Raw genomic sequence first — 25,646 nt, 5'->3', positions numbered from 1 at the left:
TCAAACCTTCGTCAAGGCGGCGCACTCTTAGTCCACGATTTAATTTTAAGGAAATTGTTTTGTACTTTGTATATATTCATTTTGTTTTTGTTGTTCGTTTTAAAATGTACTTTAAGAAGTTTATTGTGCAGTAAAAAATAAGTGCAAAGTTTAGGCTATTTTTATTTGGCCTGTTTTCCAAAAAGTAATACGTATTCAGATACATTATACAAGTATTCAAATTGTTAGTTTATAACCGTCTAAATACATGTTACTGTAGTGTACATAACAATGTCATAATAAAATTATTCAACTAGACTCAAAACGTATCCCGTGCCAACATGTTCTTGTCAGTCTTAAAATTTATTGTCAACTTAAATAGCTACATTTTATCCTTGAAGTTGAGGTCAGAGGTCAAATGTGACATGATGTTGTAAATCTTTATTTTCAACATTTCAACAAAGTACTGTATAAACAGCACAAGTGTAAGAATGATAGTTTCTAAGTTATAAAGCTTCCTGTCCATTTTCTGCCAATTCAAGCTGATTTTGAAGACAAATTTTAATTGAATGCTGATATGTCCCCACTCTACACCTCTACAAGGTTTTATCAGAATTCAATAAATACTTTTCGAGCCATGTTTACAGACTGAAAAACACGCACACAAACCCTACCAAAAACATAACCTTCTCAAGGGAGCAACAAACAGATAAACCTGGCCATGAAACCTGGTGAACAACACATCAAAAAAAACAAACAAAAACAAAACGACCATCTTGAGAATAAAAACAGTACTTTCACACTAAGACCTCCAGGCTTGATTGTAGCATCTTCAACAGGTTACTCTCACACCTTTGATTAGTTCAGAATGCAGCAGTGCAGTTTTTTCCTGGTTTTAGCAACACATCACTCAAGTCTTGGCTTCTTGCACATTTTAGAATTGATTTTAAGATTTTGCCATCCCATTTAAACCACAGATCTGGGTCTAGGCACAGGCTACACTACAGCACCACCCTTACAATCCAGACTTAAATCTAAAGGTGATCATGCCTTTTCCATTAGAACCCTTTGGCTTTGTAACTACCTGCCTGGGGAGATAAGGGTCAAGAAGTCAGTAACCTTCTTTAAATCGCTTCTTAAAAGACATTTTATTTATAGGTCTTTTATAGGTTATCAACTTTCAATTTGTTTTGTTTATTATCTGTGTTGCTCACTCTTGGGTGTCCTAACTGGGATGCCTGCACGAGAGTGATTCAAGAGTTTGTTACCACCTATGTTGGAATAGTTAAAAAGACGAAACCTTACACTGTTACTCTGGTAACTAACTGAAACTAAATTAGACAGAAACCAAAAATAGGAAACAAAATAAGAACAAAAGCTCGTTTTTAAATGCCAGCTGTTTCCCACGCAATGCAACCTAGTAAGACATAAACAACACTGGAAATGAACTTGTTACCACATGTCTTGTTTCTTCTAGGAAAGGATATTACGCCACTAAATGAAAAAAATGCAAGCGTAAGTCTGATGTCATTAAATGCTGGTGGTCTTGGGTTTTCAGTAGTTTGCGTCCCAAATTCAACTGCTATGAGTCATGTACACAGCTCTTGCTCTGACTTCACTGTTACCTCCAGGCAGCAACACTAACCGTGAATTTGTTGCATCGTGACCGCTGACACGTTCTAAAACGTCCTTAAATGCCTGAGGAGTGAGTGGACCGGAGCAAACGTAGCTGAACTCACACATCAACTCTGGGATCACCAGCTCACATTCAGCATGAAATGTCAGTGCCTCCGTTTGTGAACAAGAACGACTTTCGAGTCAAAGTCAAACTAAATAACTCCGGCTACAGTCTACCTGCCGAGCTGGTCTCCCCTGTTAACTTTCAGGTGTTGTTTAAAGGGGAAAACCGACGACAAACATGCAAATTCAAGCTTGAAAGCCAGGCTCAGATGACACCGCTCACCCGATTAGAGAACAGAAACGCCGCCGTATATATCTCACCTTTGTCGCGGCTCTGAGGACACCGAGTTACAGCTTTGAACCGACAGCAAAGTGGACGACTTCCGCGGTCCCACCGGCGACGGCAGCAGGCTGGTGTTGGACGGGGACGCCGAGAGCAGGTTACTGTTACCGGAGGAAGGAAACGAGCCTCTGCGACACTCCAGCAACACCTCGGTGCTCCCCACATCGTTGAAGCCCGTGTCCGACGGCAGGACGAGAATCGGCGGCACGGTGGTGAGTCCCGTTCTCGGTGCCGCGGAATGAGTGACTGTCCCGCTGCTTACGGAAGCTGGTACATTAGAGAATGTCCCGTAGCTACTACTGTTGTCGTTATCCGGACACAAACCGGCTGCAGCCCCCGCCGCAGAGCTGGAGTCTGCTCCCTCCGAGTTGTTGTGTTTGTGGTGGCGGGTTCCTTGATTTTCAGCAGAATTACTCTGGACCGGTCGTCCGTCCAGGGAGATGTTACTGAGAAACAAAAGAGCCGCTTGTCTCCGTCGAGAGTTCTCACGGTTCCTCCGGCTATGTTCTCTGTTAGCATGCGGTTTTTTGCCACTAACGGTGGCGGTAGTGACAGCGGTGTGCTGGCTGCAGGCAGCCGCCGCCATCGTCTCTGTCTCGACCCCACTGAGGAAGTCAACTGAAGGATCAGCTAGAGACCTGCAACTGTCAAATCCCTTTTACCCGGCGCCAGACCGCTTTACGCCCTCCTGCGCTCTCATTGGTCCAGCTGGGGGAATACGTAATGACGTATTGAGGCACGCTGTAAACAACAACATACTGTTGGTTAATAATGTGACATACTGGCCATAAAAGGCTTGATGTACAACTGCAAAACAACAATAACAACAATAGAGTTTGCATTTTTTGAGACATTAGTTGTATATGCTGGGTTAAAAAAGTTCCTAAAGTAATTAAGTTACTTCTTAAGGTCTGTTTGCAATGATCAAATATTTATCTTAGCATAATTAAACTACATTAATTAATTGTAAATTCTGCTTTGTTCATGTTAAATAACCTATAAAATAAAAAGTACATCTGTAACCCTTGTTACAATCCCAAAAAACAACAAATATTTGTACAATTAAAAGCAGGATTTTGATGTTTTAATTTCTTCAATTTAATTTCTCCCCTCTCTTTTTTGTGCTTGCTTTTTTTATTTTAGGTAACATCATTGTTTCCTGCAGCATCTATGTAATTTTTCTACACATCACTGCACAGTATGAGGGCTGCTGAGGCACTAACTGAGCTGTCAATGCAGTGTTGCCTGACTGCAGCTTTGATTGGCTGTTGGCACTTTGTTATGAAACCTCAGTGGATTTTCTTTGCACTGATCCCTGCAGTGACACCACGACTGGGCTAAGTGAACTTGGTTGGTGTCGCAGGACAACCACACTGTGAAGCATGACTGGTACCCTGCTAAATATAACCTGTAGGGCACAGGACACTGTAATCCTTGCAGGCTTGGAGTTTGTCATCGTACACTAACCCTCCTGATCCCCTACATCTGCAGAGCAACCGATGAACTGCAACTGACCTTCCAGCTGAGTTAGAACAATAACAGGATGGAGATCCAAAGCTGATGTCATTTTAACTCAGCTCGATTTCACTGGAAATTCTTATTGCAATTGCATGATGTCATGTTATGTATTAAGGTGCATGGTTTTGCTTACGTGGAACAGATGGAACAGACGGGGCCTCAACTACAGCAAATAGGAAAGACAAAAACAATTATGCGAAACTCTAAAGCTTCACATTAGAGCTTGTAACAAAGACCAAAATATGCTGTAAGTTTGTTTATGATAGGGCGTGCACTAAACTGCAGTGTACAGCATTGTTTTTCAGTCTCTCCTTTAAAGTGTGATTTCTATTCTTATGTGTCTGCACAAAAAGGTGATAAATAAAAGAACTAATATACAGGGTTTTAATGTGTGCCACGAGTACTTCAGTGGGTTTTGGAATTGACTGTCTTTGCATTCTTAGGACTAATGGAAATAAAACAATGTAAGAGTCAAGATGCTGGTGGTGAGTTTTGTGGAATATGTTTAAAATCTTCCTTAGGTCTTCAGCTGGGTTGAGATATGATTACAGTGAAGGCCTTAGCAGATAATTCGCATCCTTTTCTTGCTTGTCAAACTGTTCTGTGATGGCTCATTCCATATAGATCGAGACACCGTTATCCTGGAATGGACCACATCAGGACAGAGATCTTTCATCATAAAGGTGAACAGTTTTGCATTGATTTACAGAGTACTTTCCTTCTACGGGACAAGTGGCTCAAAATTATACAGCAAAACTCCTTCAGCAGCAAACTAGAGCCACCAGATCACCTTACTGCATTTTTAAAGTAAAATCAAAAATAAATATGAACCTTATTAAGCTATACTTTATTTTCAGACGATGTTTGTATAATAAAATTATTATTATTATAAAATTATCTCAGTGGAGATCTAACAGAATTGTAGATGTATATACGTTTGAAGGTCTTCTGAAGCCATTCATAAACAACTGCAGATCATCAGTTTTAACAAGTACACAAAATACAACATATTCAGATGTGTCACCAATTTGCAGAGGTCTGAAAGAAGATCTAAAGTGTCACCATCAGATGAGTGAAAACTGGTTAGAGGTAATCCAGATTTTCAGCCACCCGCATGGACAAGCTAAATGTTCTCTGGAGAAAGGTTTTATGGTCAGATGGGACAAACGTGGAAATATTTGGCCACCATGACACGATGTATGTTTAGAGGAGTCAGGGTGAGACTTTCAAACCTAAGAACACTGTACCAGCTGTCAGCTCTTTAGCCACCAGTGTCACTGATGCACTGCACAAAAAGGATGAAAAAATAAAAAAAGATGACAACCTTAGTTAGACAGTTAAAACTTGGATAAAGTGTTCCAGCAGAACAATGATCCCTGGGATGGACTTCCAAATCCCAGAATTCAGCTCTATTTTAAATTTCCGAACTCTAAAATCCACCAAATCAACCAATTTAAATAAAGTCCATCAGGGAGAGTGTTTAAATATAAAGCTGAAATTATTCCAGAAGCTTGTTGATGGCTACCAAAAGCATCTGCTGGAGGGAATTTAACCAAATATTAAAGAGCATGTCCGTAAATGTGTGGATTAGATAAAAGTAACTTTGAAATGTAACTTTAATATTGATATTTCTTCAACACAATACACAGGTATTTTTTTTGGGGGGGGGGGTTAACATTTTTAAATATAATGCAATATCATCGAAGCTGCACATATTTAGTTTAAATAAGGCAAATAGATAAAACAGCTATTTCAAAATCGAATAATAAATTGGGCCTTTAAATTAATAATTTAATACGAAATGGGTTTTTTTTTTTTTTTTTTAAAAGCCAGCAAATTTGGTTACTAACAAAAACTTAAACCCATCTTTTGGATTTGGGGGATTTTGTGATAGTATAGGAAAGCATGAACACAGGATTACCCAGTGCTTCATATGACAAGCAGTGAAAGAGGGATTTTCTCCCTGTGTGTGTGTGTGTGCGTGTGTGTGTGTGTGTGTGTGTGTGTGTGTGTGTGTGTGTGTGTGTGCGTAGAAAGAAAGATGACATTATGATATGTTAGTAAACGTTACCACATGGATGATTCCAGAGATTACAGAGTTGTAATCTGATGATGAGGATTGAATTTATACAATGCTACACACACACACACACACACACACACACACACACACACACACACACACACACACACACATACTTTGCTTTGCCTTGCAATTATTTCCTACAGGCTTAGCTCAACATAATTTATCTTCAGTTCTCATAATAGAACTGAACATTATCTAATTGCTTTTCCTGGTATCATCTTCGCTTGCCAAATTAAGTTTCAAGACACAAAAACTGTAATCTCGACCTCTGACTTTAGATGTGGGTCAAGAAGTAACTGGAAAATGAAGAATGAGCCTGGAAAAGCTTACATGAACAGAAAAGAAAGCCTTTCATTATTTGTCAGTTTTGTAAAGTGTGAAAAAGCTTAGTCACAAGGTATTTTGTGGTGTTTTTCGATATTAGATGGAAAACTGTAAAAATCTCTAGTTCACCCATTTTCTCCTCTCTGCTTCTGTAACACCCAGTACTCTCCATGAATTCATATTTTTAAAGCACTTTTCTGCAGAGCCGTTCGCAGCGCCTCTCTTCCATTTGTTCATTCTCAAGAGATTAAAACCAGCCTTTTGGCTAACGATGATGCATTTAGAGGACTGTGTATCGCTTCTGATGAAAATAAAGTTACAAATAAATGCAGGCAGCTTTGTTCTCTTACATAATGAGACTAAGTGACTCGGGTGAGGCTCATGGGTGTACTGACTCTCTTGGGCTCTGATGCTAAGTGAGGCTGGCATAGAGGGCTGGAGGGGAGAGAAGCAGTGTACCATGGGAAGGTCATGATGCTGCTGCCATGATAATGGGTCAATGCACCATTGGGAGGGAGACAAATCTATCTGTTTCTATCTATTTGAGATCCAGTGATGTAAATCAAGTTTTTTCTTTTTGAATCCTGCCATGCCTCCGTGTGGTGACATGTGGATATTACACTCCCATCAGAAGATAATACTACAGTCTCTTTGTGTAAAGAATGGTGACTGATATGATTTAATGCTAAATATCACATTTTTTTTAAAAAAAAGGAAAAAAATTAATTCAATTTTTTGTTTCCATTTTGATTTTCCATCTAAACTTTCACAGGGCAACACAGCTCAAATGATGTTTCATTACTTTTATGTTTTATTTAGGTATTTCTTGTCAAGTTATTGAACATGTAAAAATAAAAACACACAATGCACATGCTCACACCTTTAGCCTTTGTGATTATGTCTTAATATAATGTATTTGTGCTTGTACTTGACTCTTTTATTGAAATATGTGTCACTTGTGCTTCAAAATGAAGATTTCAAAACCAGACAGTGGCTATGTGCATTGTTTTGCAAGGAAGCACACTCCATTGGTTGAAAACACATTAGTGCCAAACAAAATTTAAAGGAAAAATAATAATAAAATAATTAATCGTTAATCTTCTTATTCTGAATGAAGGATTTCAGTTCACAAACTGCGCATTTCTTTTTTTCTGCCTCAGAGCTTGAATTTCAATCGAAAACATGAAAATAAAAAAGGCCAGTACTGTCAGACTATTTATATTTACAGTCTGTGGATGTGTTGAGCTTGCTATGAGGCAGCAGGGCGGGGTCACAGTTAAAACGCTGTCTAAATTCCTTCGGTTTGTCGCTCCATCAGAGGTAGTAGTCTTCCTCCTCAATGTCATCGTGCGTGTCCTGGAAACCGAGTGCTTCGATGTCATGGGTGATGTCGGTGATACGTCGGTTGAATTCCTGAGATCCTGAAGCTAGAGAGCAATTATCATACCTGCTGGGAAAAACAGAAAACAAACAGAAAAGGTCTGAAAAACTCACATTTATGTTTTGACTGTAATTTTATATTTTAAAAGCATGTGTTGAGATCATATCAGTCTACACTATCACATCTACATACCCTCTCACAGCGGTGGCAGACATGTTGCTCATGCTGCGTTTGATACGTCCAAAGCTGTCGGTTAAAATCCCGCCCTCCCGGATCCCAATGCTTTCCAGGAAACTCTCAAATGCCCCGACATCCTTGTCTGGGATAAATGGACGCATACCTGGAACACGAAGGACAAACAATAAAATGACAGACTCTGAGGAAACACAATATACAAACTACAAAATATGTCAAAATACAGCAGTTTTCTTTTAATGTAGTGTGCTGGCAAATTATTATTTATTAAAATATTACAAATTTTTGGATTTCTTTGGTTTTTACAGAGCAAAGGCAGCTAAATGGTGGCTGGAATCTGTCTTTGGTCTACAAACCTTCTGAGGACATTAGAATTCAGGGTTTTTGTAATGTTTCAGCAGGAAATTGTTACTTTTGTTCCCAAAACATTCTCTAACAATTAGATAACAATCTTCAAAAACATTCTAAAAGTGTTTCATGATAACCTTTTTCACATGCTTTGCAGTTACAATCCTGCAAATTTATGTCATTCTTATTTAATTATTTTAATGTTCTCACAGTTTCATTGCGGGATTATAAGTTTTTACAGTCACCAATTAAAATTCCAAAAATCTTTTGGGAGAAAGGTGGAGCACCTGGAAAGAAAGAAGTTCTACCTTTGAACCTTTAATACTAACCACAGTGCCATTGTGCAGTACTGCATGTCAGAATCTTGGCCTAGCTTAAGTTTAAGCTGATGCATATTTCCTTGTTACACTGACTGTCAGCACCACACCCTGTATTGCATCAGTCCAACATAGTGCATTATTGTAATCTTCACCACAGAACTGCAAACTAACCAACGTAGCATGTACTACACTGTCAGCTTTTTGATGCAACCTTTGAGTAAGCCTGAAAGACACACTAGGTTACACAAAAATACAATTCAGCAACACATAATGTTTGATGGTTGAAGGCGCAAAGTAATGGGAAATAATAACTCCCCTCAGATCTCTTAAATCCAAACTAACAAGTCTATTTTGAAAATGTTAGGACTAGAAAGCAGAGATGTTTGTGTTAAAATGTAAGAAGTAAAAGTAATAAGTTGTCAAAATATATTAAAAAAAATACTCAAGTAAACCACAGCTACTGGGAAATTCTGTACTACGTACAGTAATGAAGTATTTGTACTTCATTACTTCAAACTTCTAATCCTGTTGCATGACCCAGTTTTGGCCAAGCTTAAGCTGTCAGACAGATGGCTCGAGAATACTTTGTTATACAGAGAGGAGTTCATGGTTGATTCAATGACTGCAAAAAGAGGCAGAAATCATCACCCCTCCACCACCGTGCTGGACACCCGGCATGAGCTCTTTACGCCCACAGCATCAGATTTTCATATTAAACGTAATCTTTATATTTTTTTTAAATTATTACTGTGTATAAAAACTCTCCAGAACTCCTAAAGAGTAAGTGCAAAACTTTTGTTTAACCTCCTGAATTAAAGCTGAATGTCTGCACTTCAATCAATTGTTTAATCAAAGTTAAAGTCTGTCCAACAAATTATGGACCTAACTGTAGCTCCATTATATTTTACTCTTCTTTGCATGTTTTAATGGTTGTAGAAGAGCAGAGTTCATTTCAGGATCTGAATTTACTCTATTTTTTATGCAAAGATGTATCAGATACACAAGTAAATGATCTTTTAGATGTTGTCTTAAATTCATAAACTCCTGCAAATAATTCATACTATTAATAGTTAATAACTATTTATTAATATTAAACACAGTAGAGTTCAATAGAAACAGCTTTTCTATGTTATTTAAAATGCAGGCGTGACGACTCCTCAGCCAGTTTTCATTTTGTCGGGTTTCTTTTTCCGCCACCACTAAATCTTTCATAATGATGATTATACAGCATGCTGAGGATTAACAGGGTGTGTGGAGGAAAACACCATACAATCCTCCTTTCTCTCTCACTCAGAAACAGGAAGCTGTGGTTTACGCACACTGCAGTAAACACACACCAAGAGTACTCACACATGCACACACACACACGTGAATATACAGACTCTCCTTCCCCTGCAACACTACCACAAGCATAGTATGGATAGTAGGTTGTGGTATGCCGCAGGGTTTCAGTAAGTTAACGAGCTCTCTCTCTCTCTGTTCCACTCTATCTGTACATCTCTCACCCAGCAGCAGGAACTTGCGGTTGTCTCCGTACAGTTGCAGCAACTCAGAGCAGAAGTAGTCAATGTTTGATCCCAGTCTGTATTCTCTCAGCAACACCGCAAACTTCTGCAACTCCACTGGAGCCAGCTTGTTACGCAGCTACACACACACATAAAAGGAGACTAAGATGATGATGCAAACAATCAATCAGATAACATTTCTTGTTCAGTGAATTTTCCCATTTGTGCCAGTTATGCAGCGTAATCACGACCTCTTCTAAGTACTTTGTTAATAATTTTACATCTAGTTTCATTGCTCTGAAAACGCTCTGTCACTTATCTGCTTACACACTGTAATGATATAGAGGAATGATATCCACACACTGTCCTGTCTGTATGCAGCACATCCGTGTATGAACAGGAGAATCTGTTTGACTTGTGCAAACACAATTATTTTATTACAATATTCAGACTTTACATTCAAAAGTTTTATTAGCTTATATGGTGTTGTGTGGTGCAATGCTAACCAAATTCAAACTATATAAATCTTTTCCACTATGAAGAGCCAGTTTCACCTGCTGTGGGTGAGAGTTGAACAGTCGTCACTACAAACACTCACAGTGATCATGTACTCCTGCATGAGCAGCAGGCCAGGGTTACTGTCTCCTGCATCACTGACTGATGCCAGACTACGATGGGAGTCCTGCAGAGAGATGGATGAACTCTCGCTGTATGTCTCGCTGTAGTAGAGATCGAAGGCATCTTGGGAACCATCACTGAAAGACAGAAGAAGAGCGAGCGAGCGAGAGAGGGAGAGGATTACTGATAGACAATAATCACATCACAGCAGCTCCTGATAAGCTGCCAATTGTTCACTGAGTTGATGCGATGCTTCTGTGCCAGTTATAGTTCACACCAAAGCATCTAATAACCATTCTTTCATAGTAGCTATTTATAAAACTTAGTGTCTATAAAGCATCATTCTTACGGGATTCTAGCTCATTAAATTAATTTAGCTATCAGGGCTTTTAATGGAGTTGACAGTAAAATGTTTTTTTTTAATTTATTTTCATGTTAGACATTGTAAACCAACACAGTACCATTCAACATTACAAGGCTTATAACTGGTAGTCCACATAGCAAAGAGTCCTCAAGACAATGAACCCCAAATACTGCCCCAACTGCATCCATCCATGTACGTTTGACATAAAGTACTTAATCTATAAAGAATAAAGTGCTATAAGAATGCATGCTGGATGAAGGGAATTTAAATATAAATACCAAAATACAATGGGTTTTTTTTTCATATTTAAACTATTTAAACCATTTATTTTCTGCACCACTTATCCAGTTCAGGGTCACAGGGACGATGGCGTCCACCTCAGCCCTCACAGGCCGACAGGTGGGGTACATCCTGGGCAGGTCATCAGTTTGTCATTGTTCGGTTTGTATTCAGGACATCAGAATAAAACCTCTCGTAAAAAACCCAGACCTGCTGAAAACTGTGTGATAATCACGACTAAAAACTTTAACTGCAGGAGTGTGAATATTTTACCTGGTAAAAGTTGTTTTTTAAAACTTTTTGACTTTGTGAGGTTAAATCACTCTGTCTCACAGAAACAGTGGTGCAGCACGTTACTTACTATGAGCTGCAGCAGCTAAACTCTGGATCATAACTGTAAGACATGTCCGTCAGACAGCTGTCACCTGTGCAGAGACAAAGAAGCATTTAATAAGCTTTCTACTATTCACCTGCCCAAGACAGTAGTTAGCCTTTAAATCTCCACAGAGGCTGCAGTGTTTATCAATAAATTCAAAAAGTAACCAAAAGAAAAAAGCAAATAAAACAGTACTAATTATGTTTTACTCAAATCCTGAAAACGGTGATTAAAATCTTAATGGTTCATCCTCTGGGGAGTAAGAGAATTAGCAAATTTATGGGGAGATGGGTACATATACAGTACAGGAGATTACTTACTCCTTTCCAACCAATAGCGGTCCGGCATGGTGTAGTGAAAGCCCGCCCTGTCAACACATTCGATGGTCTGATGGCCGTAAATGATCTGGAACATCTGACAGATGAGGGAACAGTACTCCTCTGCAGCATCCTGCACGCACATTCAAACACACAGAGGCCGCTGTCAGGCTGAATTAGCAGACACATCAATCAAACACATCATCTTTTAAACCTTTACCCTTAAATCACTTTTGCACACAGCAAATTCCAGTTTCAGTGCAGCAGTCACATAAGTACGTGTGTTCAAAGGCACACAAGTGTCAGGATATAAACCAGCAACCACTGAAAGCAGAGCCAGGAGTCCGCTGATGTGATGAAACACGGCTGGAGGCTGTTAGCTTCATTTGAGCCAGTTAAACAATGACACCCTGCTGCTGCTGAGGCAAAACAAATTATTACTCAGGAGAAGAGGTTAACAGTGACAGAGGAACCCTGTCACCGCACACACACATGCAATGACAAAGCGATTCTGCTGTAAGTGTGATGTAATGATCCAGGTTATGTAAGACTGCAGAGTCTCACTATCACTGTTTGTGTGTGTGCCGATGAATGTGTATCATCATCAGTGTTGCCCTACTTTCCACTGTTTCAGCATGTGAGGCAAATGATTAGTGACCCCTAATTAAACAATGCTTTGCATTTCATTTGCTTTGCATTTTATTTCCTGTCAAAGCTTTTTTTCGTCTCCCATGCTCGACCAACATGTTTTGGCTTGTTGGTTTTATTAGGGTCATAATAAAACCAGCCATATAAATATACATACACACTGGCATAGGGTTGACTTGAGCATGGGGGAGCGGTGAGGGGCATTAAATTTCATGCATTCTTATGAATTTTTTCTATTAATTGAGGTTTTCTGCAATTTTGTTTCACAAAATTATTATTGCTTCTTATGACATTCTTTTCATGATTTACTCCTTCATCTTCTTTGTGTTTGCCTGGGTCAGGCCCTCAGAGCCGGAGTTTAAGGAATGATGGTTCTCCCAGGCTGCTTTTGTGTCTTTTATTTGGGGAAGATGTGGTTTGGGATGATTTGGAAGGATCATGTTCATCTCAGATGTATGACCCGAGGTGGGCTGAAAACAAGAAGAGCAGGCAACCTAAACTCAAACCACTAAACTCAAAAAGCACAGTCGCTCAAAGCTTTCGGAAAGAAGAACCTGGGTGGATTATTCAGTGGGCATTTGGGGTATCTGACCACAGCTGAGGGTCCATCATAAAGGCGAATGAAACAAAATGCCAGAATTTTATTGTCTCAAACTAGATCATGGTAAATTAATTGGTTCTTATATAGCACTTTTCTACTCAAAGCACGTTACACAACATGTACATTCACACCAGCACTTTTTTCCTACACTGTTTCTAAGTGCTGCCTATCATACTCTGATGGATGACTGACTGGGATCAAACCACCAACCACCAGGTGACCTGCTGTAGGCACCATGAAGCTATACATTTTTGATAGGAATATCAACAACATATCACCGGTACCCTTGATCACTCAACTCAGCTGGCAGTACAGCCAAAATGAATGAAACCAGATGAGGTGAGCAGAAGAAAACAGGGAAAATATTTTTTATTTTATTTTTTTGTATGTATTTATTTATTTTGTATGTATTTTTTTTTATGTTTTTTATTTCATTGTATTTACCTTTAAACTGGTTGAGATGGCCTTCAGCAAATTCACAGGCTAGCTAATTGGGAGGTTAGCTGTAGCAGCAATCATAAACTCAGTTTTTTGTTTTATGACCTGAAATCGTTGTTCAGTCAAAATTCACCATCAGTGGCAGACACCCTGCAGCAGAGAGATCCACTCATCTGTTATCGTTTTAATATGAGTGAAATTTCCATAAATTAATTCACTCTCCCCTGGAAATATTTCTTCTTCTTATTATTATTGTTATTACTGACAGTCTGTATTCTTTTTCTAACGGGTCACAGTGTGATTGTGAGAAAAGCTCATTGAGCTCTGCTTGGGTGTGAATCATTGCTTCTGAGAGAAGAAGTCCTGACAGGTGTTCAAAGGAAGAGACAGTCAAGACAACAACATGTGTGTGTGTGTGTGTGTTTGTGTGTGTGTGTGTGTGTGTGCGTGTGAGCACTTGTGTGTTTTAAAGTTTTAAATGTGATGTTATCCTTGTAAAATATGAAAATGCGCTGGCTGTTTTGTTGTATTCTGTTATTTTATAGCTGTAAGTGAACTCTGTTTTTAAAGCTGTTCTGTGTGCATGTACGTTGACATTTATGTATGCTACGTCTAATTATTGATGAAAGACCTGATAATCAAATGAACTTGGCCAGGTCCCACCAAACAGGTGTCCAGGTGTCTGTAATTTGATGATCCAGTCATTGAGGGACTTTAACTTGCACATTAACTCACAGACAGCCAGGTGACGCATGCCCCAGCCAAACACAGATCATAAAAAAATCATAACATGAGGTCACCAAGCACAACTTCTGAAACCTGTAATTTAAATTAAGTCAAGTATTTCTCTTTTTTGGAGCGCGTCTGACCCACCCTGTTCTCCACAGCCAGGATGACCAGGTTGCAGTAGGCGTCGGGGCAGGGCGTGGGCTCCAGCGGGTTGTGGTTCCTTCTCTCCCAGCTGCCGTAGCTCTTCCCCCTTTCCCAGCTCCCCGTGCACGCTTGCCTCCTTTCCCAGCTCCCTGCACCACCTCCACCAATCCCTCCCCTTCTCTCCCAGCTCCCTCCTCCACCACCACCTCCTCCATGCCTCCTCTCCCAGCTCCCACCACCACCTCCACCTACTCCCACTCCCCAGTTCCCGCTCATGGGTCTTGCCCTGCGGTTCTCCCAGCTCCCTCCTGTTTTACATGTTGGCTGCCTCCTCTCCCAGCTCCCTCCGACTCTCTTCCTCTCTAAACTCCCTCCACCTCCCCTCTCCCCACCACCTCCTCCTCTCTCCACATTCTGGTTTTTGTCATGGTTACTCCTGGACAGTGACGGCCTCCAGTCAACTCCACAGATGGTGTGTCGCCTCTCCATCGTACCCCCGGCAGGTCGGGGGTCAGCATTGCAGCTCATGGTCTGACGTCGCCCGTCGATGCCAGTTGGCTTTTTCCTGTCCAGGCTGTCATCCCCGGCAACCACGGTGTCCACATTTAGACCTGTGAGATGTGGAATTACACAAAACATATAGATCACAAAATCTGACATTTTCAGCACCTGAGGCCCCATCTCCTCTGTTTTCACAAGACTTTCTTTATTATAGTATGAGACATATCAGTGTTTTGAATGTGCAGTAAGCAAATGAGGGGCAAAACGCAACACAGCTATAAATCACCTAAAGTTAAAAACAGCCAGCTCAGTTCCTGCAGCATTCCTCTGTTTATAGTCTCCTGCTCCTCATAACATAATAAGGAAAACAAATGTGTTTTTGTAATCCTGAATTATTTGAGAGGGGAAAGAAAAAAGAGGAGAAAGTTTGTCTAGTGGAGATAAAAAAAATGCAGACAGCCGAATATTTTCATTATGAGATTCTCTAACACACTGTATAAATAAAAGTCAAGAAAACAAACTTTTCAGTTCAACTGCATCTTATTTATACAGTGCCAACTCAAAACAACAGTCGCCTCAAGGCACTTTATATTATAAGATAGACCTGACAATTATACATAAAGAGAAAAACCCAACAATCATATGACCCCCTATGAGCAAGCACTCTGGCGACAGTGGGAAGGAAAAACTCCCTTTTAACAGGAAGAAACCTCCAGCAGAACCAGGCTCAGGGAGGGGCAAACAAGGTCTGTATTCCAATATGTGATGATATTTCCCCAAATGCTTTAATGCCAAGTGTTTAATTTAATTTCACTAAAAACTGAAAGCATCATTTAAAAAGGTTTTATTGTTCTTCCTCTGTCCTTCAGTAACCACCTTTGGTCTCACCTGTCTTGAGGACCAGGAGGTGCAGTGCATCATCTCTCAGGTAGGAGGCAGCGGCGATCTCATGTGTGGGGATTCTCATCAGCAGCTTCTCGTTGTCTCTCCAGGTGAGCAGCAGACAGCGAGCAGACAGGCTCAGGATACAGTCCTGGTCCACGCTGGTCTTCAGCGGCAGCACCTTCAGCTGCTACTGACAAACACACAGGAACACGTGGTTGTAGATTATCGACGAACGAGCCAGACGACAGTGTCATCGTCTCATCGGCGCGTACACAATTTAACTCAGGCACTTTAACTCGCGGATCACTTTGACAGTGCCCAATCTTTACTAACCCTGGCTGTGTCCAGCAGCTGTAGCAGCTCATCTCGACTGGAGGGGTTCAGCGAAACCGAGACCCATGTCAGGTGACCAAGGAACTACGAGCAGAGATCAAAAGAAAAGCAACTTGTCGTGGCGTATTCAAGTATTTTTTTTTTTCTTGTATTTTAGTCTCTCCTGGCCTATTCATGGTCCTACCTTGACCTCCTTCTCCACATAGTCAAAGATGAGTCTCTCGGGGTGTATGAGGTAGTCGGGTGGGTAGAGGGGGACGGTGTGCAGCGGGCGGCGATAAATGTTTCCTCGATCAACTTGTCTACGACCAGATTTGGACCAGACCAGTCGCTTAATGGGAGAGACAAAAGCCTAAAGAGAGGAAAACAAGGATGTTAAATACTGAAGAGTCCCTCAACAGCCATTGAATGCAGAGGATGTTCTAATACTTGTACTAGAAGGCCAAACCTGCCACTTAACAAACACCTGCTAGATTGATTGTCCCAATATTTTCTTCATGTCAAGTTTCCAGATGATGAAACTTGACTTGTGAGTTTGGTGATCGCCAGCCTTTTCTTGTAGCACCACCATTGTGATTTTTACTGAAACGTCTCAACAAGTTTCAGATGGATTGCCATGATATTTGCTAAGCATGTTGATGTTTCCTGGATCTTTAAAAGGTCAACATATTATATAACTCAATACTTCATGAAGAGATACGAAATCTGAGGCTTTTGTGAGAGTTTTAGGTCTCATTTTTACATCTACAAATGCACAAAAGCAAATGTTAGTGAGTTAGAATGAGATAAACAAAAAAGATCTCAGTTCACAACATAAGTTGTCTCAGGGCACTTCGTTCTATATTAGCAACCACGTGGAATCAACAGGGAGAAAACCTCCAGAAAAAGCAAGCTCACTAATTCTTGTCAGCTTCCTCGATCTATTGAAGTGCTTCCATACTTTCTTATAGTCTCTCAGTATTAGCATTTAGCTCGAGGTAAAGTGCAGCTGCCTTGAATTACTACCAAGACTTTAACTTGTGTCTCGTTTTGTGGTCCTTATGCAGCAAACGCAGATGTTTACTGTGTGTTTATGTTTAGAGGAACGGATTCAGAGTTTATTGGCCAACATTTATGATTACAAGAGGACAGATCCTGTTTATTTAATGACCGTTCTTTTAGCATTATCCACGAGGATCTGTACAACCTAAGCTACGTCCCAGTTTCTGTGTATTTAGAGTTAGCTCTAACTTTAAATACTTTGGAGAAAGTTAAAGATATTTTATCAAAAAAAAGTTTTTGATGTGAATTAGATTAAAAATGGTAAAATTATGGTAAAGGTACTTTTCTTTGTTGATGATGATTTAGACCTAATGGCGATTAAAAATAGCTGAATCATCAACAAAGTGTTTATTTAGTCAGAAAATGAGTGTTCTGATTCTAATTATCAGAGCACAGTCCAGTGACTATTAGTGTCCTGAGTGTGAATTTGAGCTGCAGCCACTGAGAAGGTTAATTTGTGTGTAAATGCATGCCTCGGGATAATTGTGTGTGTGTTTGTGCGTGTGTGTTACCGCACTATATGCCTTGGGCTGTACCAGCAGTGATTGACAGGTGAGCAGTGATCTCTGACAGCTCATCGCTGACAACACGGCGCACACTGTTAGACACCCACTGACACACACACAAACACATTAACTGTAGCTAGAAGGCATAAGGAGAGTGGACAATACAACACACAGACACACACTGAACAGAGAGAGGAGATTAGCTTGTCTTAGAGTCAGAAACCTGTCTTGTCTCTCTGTGAATTATAACAAGCGCAGATCTCTGTGTAGGCAGATTTCTGATGAACATCTCTTTTGTCAGCTGAATTTAACAAGAAAGACAGAGGATGGTTATAATGAGTTTTGTTCTTTTTCTGGTTCCAATGTGTCTTTGAGGAGACAAAAAGAAGGGAACTAATTGGATTTGTAATGAATGTGTTCAATCTCACAACCTGCCTGGGTCACAGCAGGGATTAATTTTCCATCTAGCTTTAGAGGCTTTTTGATTTCACAGAGTATTTTTTCCAAACTTTTCATTTTAAATAAACATATTTTTCTCTCTCTAATATCTTATTTCAGGCTTTAGAAAACTTTGTAATGAGAACATGTTTTTAAAAATGATTCCAGCCAAATCAAGAACTTTTGGCTTTCATGTCACAGTCAGATGGCCCCATTACACCAAACTGGTTTAGCGAAACATCATTACTGAGTGGTGGTAGTATGGATATATGACCTAGGGATGAATGCAACAGATGGTAGAGTAGAAGAAGAAGAAGACTATCCTCACAAGAGAATTCAAATAGCATCTGTATATTTCTATGAGCTTGGATCATGGCTTTTGTCTTGTGTCAGGCCCACACAATCAGGGGATGTGTAGAGGAGGGGCATGGGGTGGTATGTTTTGATTGTGCTGTACAAATTACTGCACTATTAGGCCACTTAAGTACTCAAGGAAAAACCTGTGCCAACAAGTGCCCTTGTGCCAACCAGCTGAACTTGCAAACACCAAGGCTCACATTGTTTACAGTTTAATGTGCCAAAAGCAGCTCAGATTATCCCCAGATGTGTTTGCCATCTGGGCATAGGTCATTGATGAGGTGTCAAACACCTCTAGGGGGAACTCCTCTGGGCTTTCCATATGTTAGCAGACTAACTGGTTTTGAATTGCAAATTCTATTTGCAAAAAAAGAATTTAAAAAAGGAAGGAAGGCTCAGCACGTTCCCTTGGTTTAGTGTCAGTGACGTACGGATTAACTGCTGGATTAACCAAGATTCTGACAGCCCAGCAGCCAAACCTAGCACCACGATCATGGATCAAGGATATCTTTATAATCAGCAAGGGGCAACTGTTTGCACAGTCAGCAGAAATCACACAACTTTCAAGCAACAGTTTTTAATTTATAAAAAAAATAACCAGCAGGAGAAAATGTTTTCACAATAAGTGTCTCTAATGTACATGTTCACAGAGTTTATTTAAAAGAACTGCATGAAAATGTGTGTTAGTGTCTGCAAAAAATTCAATTTCTGAGAACCTTTGTATTTCAGTATGAAATGCAATCTGCTACACAGCTAATATGAGACAGGAATAATAATAAAAGAGGCAGAATTGCCAAAAAGTGCTGAAAAAATACAAAATAGTAGACAAAGACCAAAAAATACAAGTCCTGACTGCAGTGGTGAGTTTTTCCTTGATCTTTACATTTGGTTTCGTGTCACTACAAAAAAGTTCCTTGTCTTTTATCATTTCTTTTTCATCTTTAGGAGGACATAAGCTTGATAAGCTTGATAAGCTTGATAAGCTTGATAAGTGAAGAGAGTTTGCTGTTGATCGATGGCAAACAGAGTCAAACTACCAAACCAGCCAACTCGTGTCTGTGTCTCATTTGAAATCAGCTGACTTTAGGATTGTGCTTGTGAAGATGCCTAATTAAAGGGAGACTTGAAAGGACTTTTGGTTTGCATAAACATAAAGATCAATGGCTTTTGAAAATATGTGAGAAAATGAGCTCAAGTCATCAATATCCAAATGACACAAAAACAATGAAAAGATAAAAACTGAGATGTGGAAGAGGCGCTACAATACCTTCTTGGATTTCTTTGGTTCATAGTCCATAGTCGTTCAGTCTTTCTCTGCGCTGATCCTGTGGTGGGTCAGTCCTGGTCCAGGTCACACTCTTCCTGAATTTATTTTTTGCCTTACTTTGCCTTTTTTGTCATTGCTTCTTTCTTTCCGTTGGTTTTTCCATTATTCCTTAAGTGTCTCTGCCTCTCGGAGTTATTTTAGCTTCTGATACAGCTGCTTCAGTCCTGTTCTTTCTCTTTCTACACTGATTGTTCTTTTGAGACTTCTCCTGGGACCACACACACACACACACACACACACACACACACACACACACACACACAGGAGAGGCGAACAGGAAGCAGAGGAAGCCCACTTCCTGTCCGAGAGGAAACTCCACCAGGGACTGATAACATCCATTCTTTCAGTGCTCACACACACACACACACACACACACACACACACACACACAGAATTTACCTTTAATTAAGCTGGGCTTTTTTGACATGTTTTCCATTTCAATGATCCATTTTTTCCAACTTCAATTTGTATTTTTTGAAACTAAACTGGAAAATAAACAACATGGATGATCAAGCAGCTTAGACCTCACATACCTTTTTTCCTTCCCACTGTCGCCAAAGTGCTGCTCATAGGGGGTCATTTGATTGTTGGGTTTTTCTTTGTATTATTTTAGGGTCCATCTTACAATATAAAGCACCTTGAGGCGACTGTTGTTGTGATTTATCGCTGTATAGATAAAATTGAACTGAACTGATACCTACCAATAGCACTCTTGTCAGTCTTTATCATTAAAGCTATTTAAAACATTCAAAATCTTTTCTACCTCTGATCCAGAACACAACTGCAAATTGATTTTTAATGTTCACGCTTGATATGGAAAGTAGGAGATGTACCTTTGTAATATGAGTGTTGCAGCTTCTGGTCACTGGGGCTTCAGGTGTTCTTCCCAGGATAACACACTTGAGATTCTCCTTGAATTATACAATTTATGCTATTTTCTGTATTTCTTCCACATCTTTTTGTCTCTTTCCATTTTTTCCTAAAATACTTTTTAACATTAGAATAAATGCAGCTGTCTGTTGTTAAGTTGCTTTTCAACAGTCTTTGGTCATTTTGTCCTCTCAACATTTTACCAGCTGTTTATTATGATGGTGTAGTTTAGATTTAGAGTGAGTATTCACTTCCTGTCTTTCATTGTTATCGTGTTAAGTATGACTCGGTGTTAACTTTCACAATTCCTTTGTGTTTCCCTGTAAAGCTGCTGCTGGTGAAGGACTTTAATTACCAGCAAAAACACATCTGCGTCCTTTGTGTTGATGATGACAGAATTTTCATTTGGGACAAAACAGCCTTTGGAAAAGATACTACAGTCCTGTTTTTGATCAATAAGCATCTTATTTTCAGTCATGATCTGACCTGGACTGGTAATCTGGCATACTGAACATTATAAATATATATCAATATCTATATATCTATACATATATGTAGATATATATATATATGTATACATATATATATATATCATCGATGTAGCGGTTCCGAATGACAGCAACATCAGGAAGAAGGAACACGAGAAGCTGGAGAAATACCAAGGGCTCAGAGAAGAGCTCGAGAAGATGTGGAGGGTGAAGGTAACGGTGGTCCCCGTGGTAATCGGAGCACTAGGTGCGGTGACTCCCAAGCTAGGCGAGTGGCTCCAGCAGATCCCGGGAACAACATCAGAGATCTCTGTCCAGAAGAGCGCAGTCCTGGGAACAGCTAAGATACTGCGCAGGACCCTCAAGCGCCCAGGCCTCTGGTAGAGGACCCGAGCTTGAAGGATAAACCGCCCGCAGGGGCGAGTGGGGAATTTTTTTTATATATATATATATATATCGATGCACGCTGGGTCCATTTGTAAGATATGTCACTGCAAATGAAAAGTTGTTCTGGGTTATCACCTTAATTCTTTCTGATAAAACATTTCTATTTTGACAGGACTGGCTTTATCCATCCTTTTCCTGTGTGGTGAGAGGGAACTCTGGGTGTCTTTGACTGTTGTCCCCAGAACCCAAACCCAGACAAGCAGCAGAAAATGGATGGATGGATGATCAAAACACCTAAGGAGGGAAGATGTTTTGGCCTTTCCACCCTTACAATTATAGAGATTTTGATAACAAATTAACATTTTAAGATTTTTCCTTTAAAAAAATACATTTTTGATCAAATAAAAAGAATAGTAACATGGAAAACACAGCAGGCGTGTTACTCATTTTAGAAGGTTTCCTTAAACAAGATAAAACACATGCTGTGATATCGCTGGGCTTCCCGATGCCCAGCTGATGAACAGTTTGAAACCAAACATTAAAGAATCAGTTGTTGCAGTGAGCAGATTTGGCCTGAAGGAGGCAGCACTGTGACGAAGACTAACTGATTGAGGAGGACGGGGAGCAAAGGAGGGTGGGAGGGACTTTATTGTCCTAATCTGGACACTGATGGAGGCAGAAGAGGAAACGTCAAACCTGTGACCTTTCTGAGAAAGAGGGACACACACACACACAGAAACACACATGCACACAAGCGTGTCACACGGCCACATGCTGATGGTAAATACTACTTGAGTGTATTATCTGAAATGGACACACAAACACACACAGACCTCATGCACGCACAGCTATTGTCAGGGTAACTACTCCATGGTGACTGGAGGGCTTAACGATCGTCCAGTTACCTAGGTAACGGGAGACAAAGATGGGGCATTTATCTTTTGAGTTTCTTTTTTTTTCTTGTCCTGATCTCTCTCTTTCTCTCTGAAATTCAAACTCCTCCTTGTCTTTTAAACCAAACCACAAAGCTTTCCTAAAACTCTCCAGGTAGGTTTTGGTGCCTAAACTTGACCAGCAAGTGAAAACCACAGTAAAAGAGCAAATGCTTGCAAAGTGAAGCAAATACCTTCACGTTGCAAATAACAGGACATGAACTGTGGTCTTCTGGCTGTAAAGTCCGTGACTTTCTCTGTTACCATCCTTTCAGCCTCCAAGTGTGGACTTTGTTGTGCTTAAAAGGGCGACATTGCCTCTCAGGGTAAGCGAGAAATGTTAAGCCAATAACACTATGGGTTCAGGCAAAATAGCTACTTAGTCAGGCTAAGGGAAAATATCTTTTTAAAAATAACTCCACCTGCAAAATTTACACACATTTCAGATTTTCTAGGTTGCTCTACATTTGGCTCGATCTGCAGGTGATATACATTTTGCATGAGCTCACATGGCTGCTAGAGGTCACATAACTTTCAAATATAATAAGGTTTCATAATATCATCTGAAATTAGCATTTTAAAATTAGCTAGAACAACAATGACTAAAACTCTTTTATTTTCCTTTGGTTGCAAAATAAAAGGATGGATGAACTTTGTCGCCCTTCGGGAGCCATTAGAGGAAGAGCAATGTTTGGCACTTTGAAGTTGGTTTCATTTATTGGCCTTTGATTCTTTGTGTTTTAGTTTTCTTTTCCACTATCAAACAGTCAGAAGCATTGATATTCAAGGAGATATACACCTGCAGGCTTCAATGCTGACAACAGAACTTTGAAATTAATGGCTGCTAGTGCCACACAGGACAATCTGAGTATTACAGAAACTACTGATTTACTACGATTTCCCCATACAGCCATATCTACAGTTTACAAAGAATGGTCCAAAAATGGGAAAACATCCAGTGAGCAGTAGATCTGTGGATGAAAATCCCTTGTTGATGCCAGAGATCAGAGGAAAATGGCCAGACTGCTTCTAGCTGATAGGAAGGCAACAGCAACTCAGTTACTTTGGGATACGTTGTCTGCAACTACTTGTTGCAACCAACGTATGTTAAAGAGCATACTGGAGGCACATGTTGAACCTTGAAACAGATGGGATACAGCAGCAGAAGACCACACCAGATGCCAGCCCTGTCAGCTAAGAACAGCAACGTGAGGCCACAGTTTGTCTGTTCTATGAGTCTTGATTTCCGTTCCAACATTCAGAAACTAAGGTCAAAATCTGGATAAACTCCCTCATGGTGGAATGATGTGGGGATTTTTTGTTGTTATTTGCTTTGTTCTTACATACTTTGGGCCCCTAAGTAACAGTTTAGTTTAAATACTACAGCCAATCTTTGTATTGTCGCTGATCATGTCCGTCCCTTTGTGCCTATCGGACGGCTGCAGGATTCCAGCAGGTAACACAATGTCTCAAAGCTCAAATCATCTCAGACTAGTTTCTTGTACTTGGCAGTGCATTCACTGGACTCAAAAAGCCTCCACAGTCACCAGATGTTAATTCAATAGAGCACATTTGGGATGGGATTTCTCATGTGATCATGTCAATATGGAATAAATCCTCTGCAGAATGACTTCAACACTTTTTTAAATCCATGCCATGAAGAATCCAGGACGTTCTCATGGCAAAGACATAGCACAGTGTAACTAATGAAATGATGGTTAGTGTATATTCAGCATCCTTATCGAGCAGCAGTTTCAAGGATTTCAAAATAACAGTCCAATATGAGCAATAAACACAAAATTACCTCGTGTGCCCTCACAAGTTTGTGAGTGAAATAAAAACACACATCCGCATGGATTCACCTCCTGTTGATGTTTTCTCTGTCTTTCTCACACACACACACACACACACACACACACACACACACACACACACACACACACACACACACACACACACACATCAATGAAACAGCTGTAAACTTCAAACCTTAAAATGTTTTGGCACTGCATCAATGGTATATCTCTGAAAGACTGTGTGTCTTTGTGTGTGTGAGTTTGTGCATCGGGTGCAATCCACGTAAATGTGTTCATGTACATCTGTGTGAATGTGCATGCGAGCGAAATCAAAGAAGCGGCATCCTTAAAAGACCCAACACTTCACAAACATGAAGTCTGACGCAAGAAGAGAAGAAAAAAAGAGACACGCACGAAGGACGAGACGGGAGGAAGAGGAAGGAAAAAAGGATGAAAGAGAGAAGGATGAAATGGATGATGGTGGAGATTCAGATAAAAGAGGACAACAATTTAAAGTAAGAGGAAGGTGGGAGGGTAGCTGAAGAGCAAGAAAGTAAGGGGAGTGGGCAGATAGATGAGCACCGACAGGAAGGAGCAGTGAATTAAGTCATAAGGGGAAGGTGTCAAGGTAAAAAACAAGGTCAATGACAGAAAGAGGGTGAGGAGACAAGAAGAGAGAGAGAATGAAGGAAATAAATCAGTAAAGATAGAAGAAGGTGAAGGAGAAAGGTACAAGGGTTAAAACAGTATAGAAAATGACTAATAGGGTGGATAGAGGAGGTTGGACGAACATAAGAAGGTGAAATAAAAGGAAAAAATGAATAAAAGCAGAAAGGAAAATTATGGACATACAGAAAGCTGAAAACAGAGAAGTAGAAACAAGTCAGAAATCAGCAAAGAAGGCACGGAGAAAACAAGTCGAAATAAGAGATCAAACGAACAAGCAGTAGAAAGAATACTCATCTATGTACACAATATGTTTTCTGCTAAGTAAATAAAAAGAATAAAAAGATAAGAAAACACAAACAACAAAGAAAATAAAAAAGACACAAACAGTTTGGTCGCCGGTCCTCCAGAGATGCCAAACAAATAAACAACAAATCCTCGGGATGTAGGCATGCCGACGCGAGAGAGATGGAGAGATCAAAGTATGTCTTTCCTCCTCGAGAGGAAAGACGGAGTAGAGCCGAGAGGAAATGAGAGAAAGAAGGCGGGACCATTCGGGAGAATGAGGTTGGTGGAGCGCCAGCTTCACTTTCAGCTCCGCCTCGCTCTGGAAAATCCTCGTTAGACGATTAAAGACTGAGCTCTGTTTGCAACTTATTTAATATAAGGAAATAGGTTTGAAATAAGACTTTGGAAATGTGGTGCAGCATTTATTGTGTCTGTAAGAATGTTTATAATAAACAAATAATCAAATATTTTTCTTTCATTTCTTTGACTGGCTTCTCTGCTCTCTGTTCTTTACATTGTGTTGGAATTTCAGAAGGTTTTAAGCCAAATATATGTAGAAATAACTTTGAGGTTCACAATCTTGTGTACCAATCAGTCACACATGCCCCTTAATATAACACAGTTTAAATCTAATAAAT

General features: G+C 40.0%; 2 protein-coding genes and 1 long non-coding RNA gene across 5 annotated transcripts in view; 1 reads left to right on the top strand and 2 right to left on the bottom strand.

The window, feature by feature from the left end:
* Positions 1 to 2,855, bottom strand: part of cables2b (Cdk5 and Abl enzyme substrate 2b) — a 47,605-nt gene extending 44,750 nt beyond the window's left edge. Inside the window, exon 1 of one of the 2 annotated variants that reach the window (XM_013265632.3) lies at positions 1,981 to 2,855. In XM_013265632.3, coding sequence (XP_013121086.1) covers positions 1,981 to 2,588 — 608 coding nt within the window. In that variant the 5' untranslated portion in view covers positions 2,589 to 2,855. The remainder of the gene's footprint in view (positions 1 to 1,980) is intronic. The other variant, XM_013265631.3, reaches the window with a different exon arrangement.
* LOC112843245 (uncharacterized) lies at positions 2,079 to 7,126 on the top strand. The gene is made up of 2 exons (XR_003215462.1): positions 2,079 to 2,214; positions 3,146 to 7,126. It is a non-coding gene; the product is annotated as an uncharacterized LOC112843245 (long non-coding RNA).
* On the bottom strand, positions 6,719 to 19,805 carry ccm2l (CCM2 like scaffold protein). 2 transcript variants are annotated; one of them, XM_005462448.4, is made up of 11 exons: positions 19,522 to 19,805; positions 16,097 to 16,264; positions 15,913 to 15,996; positions 15,583 to 15,766; positions 14,194 to 14,804; positions 11,637 to 11,766; positions 11,302 to 11,365; positions 10,278 to 10,434; positions 9,680 to 9,818; positions 7,504 to 7,651; positions 6,719 to 7,380 (listed from the first exon to the last, which is right to left on the bottom strand). In XM_005462448.4, the coding sequence occupies exons 1-11, from the start codon at positions 19,549 to 19,551 to the stop codon at positions 7,245 to 7,247; spliced, it is 1,851 nt and encodes a 616-aa protein (XP_005462505.1). In that variant the 5' UTR covers positions 19,552 to 19,805; the 3' UTR covers positions 6,719 to 7,244. The 2 variants fall into 2 exon arrangements, with proteins under 2 accessions (XP_005462505.1, XP_019205596.1); XM_019350051.2 differs by having other exon boundaries at positions 6,719 to 7,377; positions 19,522 to 19,804.
* Positions 19,806 to 25,646: the final 5,841 nt, after the last annotated feature.

This window comes from Oreochromis niloticus, linkage group LG20, assembly GCF_001858045.2.
Source record: "Oreochromis niloticus isolate F11D_XX linkage group LG20, O_niloticus_UMD_NMBU, whole genome shotgun sequence".
In the NCBI taxonomy this organism is placed as follows: Eukaryota; Metazoa; Chordata; class Actinopteri; order Cichliformes; family Cichlidae; genus Oreochromis; species Oreochromis niloticus.
This window is presented reverse-complemented; position numbering and strand designations above follow the sequence as displayed.

Bases quoted from the DNA above. Each gene is read 5' to 3' on its own strand.
- ccm2l (XM_005462448.4), bottom strand. From the start codon at position 19,551: ATGGACTATGAACCAAAGAAATCCAAGAAG. The intron at 11,366-11,636 runs GTAAGTAATCTC...GTCTCTGCACAG, and splicing joins CCGCTATTGGTTGGAAAGGA to GTGACAGCTGTCTGACGGAC. The intron at 7,652-9,679 runs GTGAGAGATGTA...TTCGTGTTCCAG, and splicing joins CCGCAAGTTCCTGCTGCTGG to GTATGCGTCCATTTATCCCA.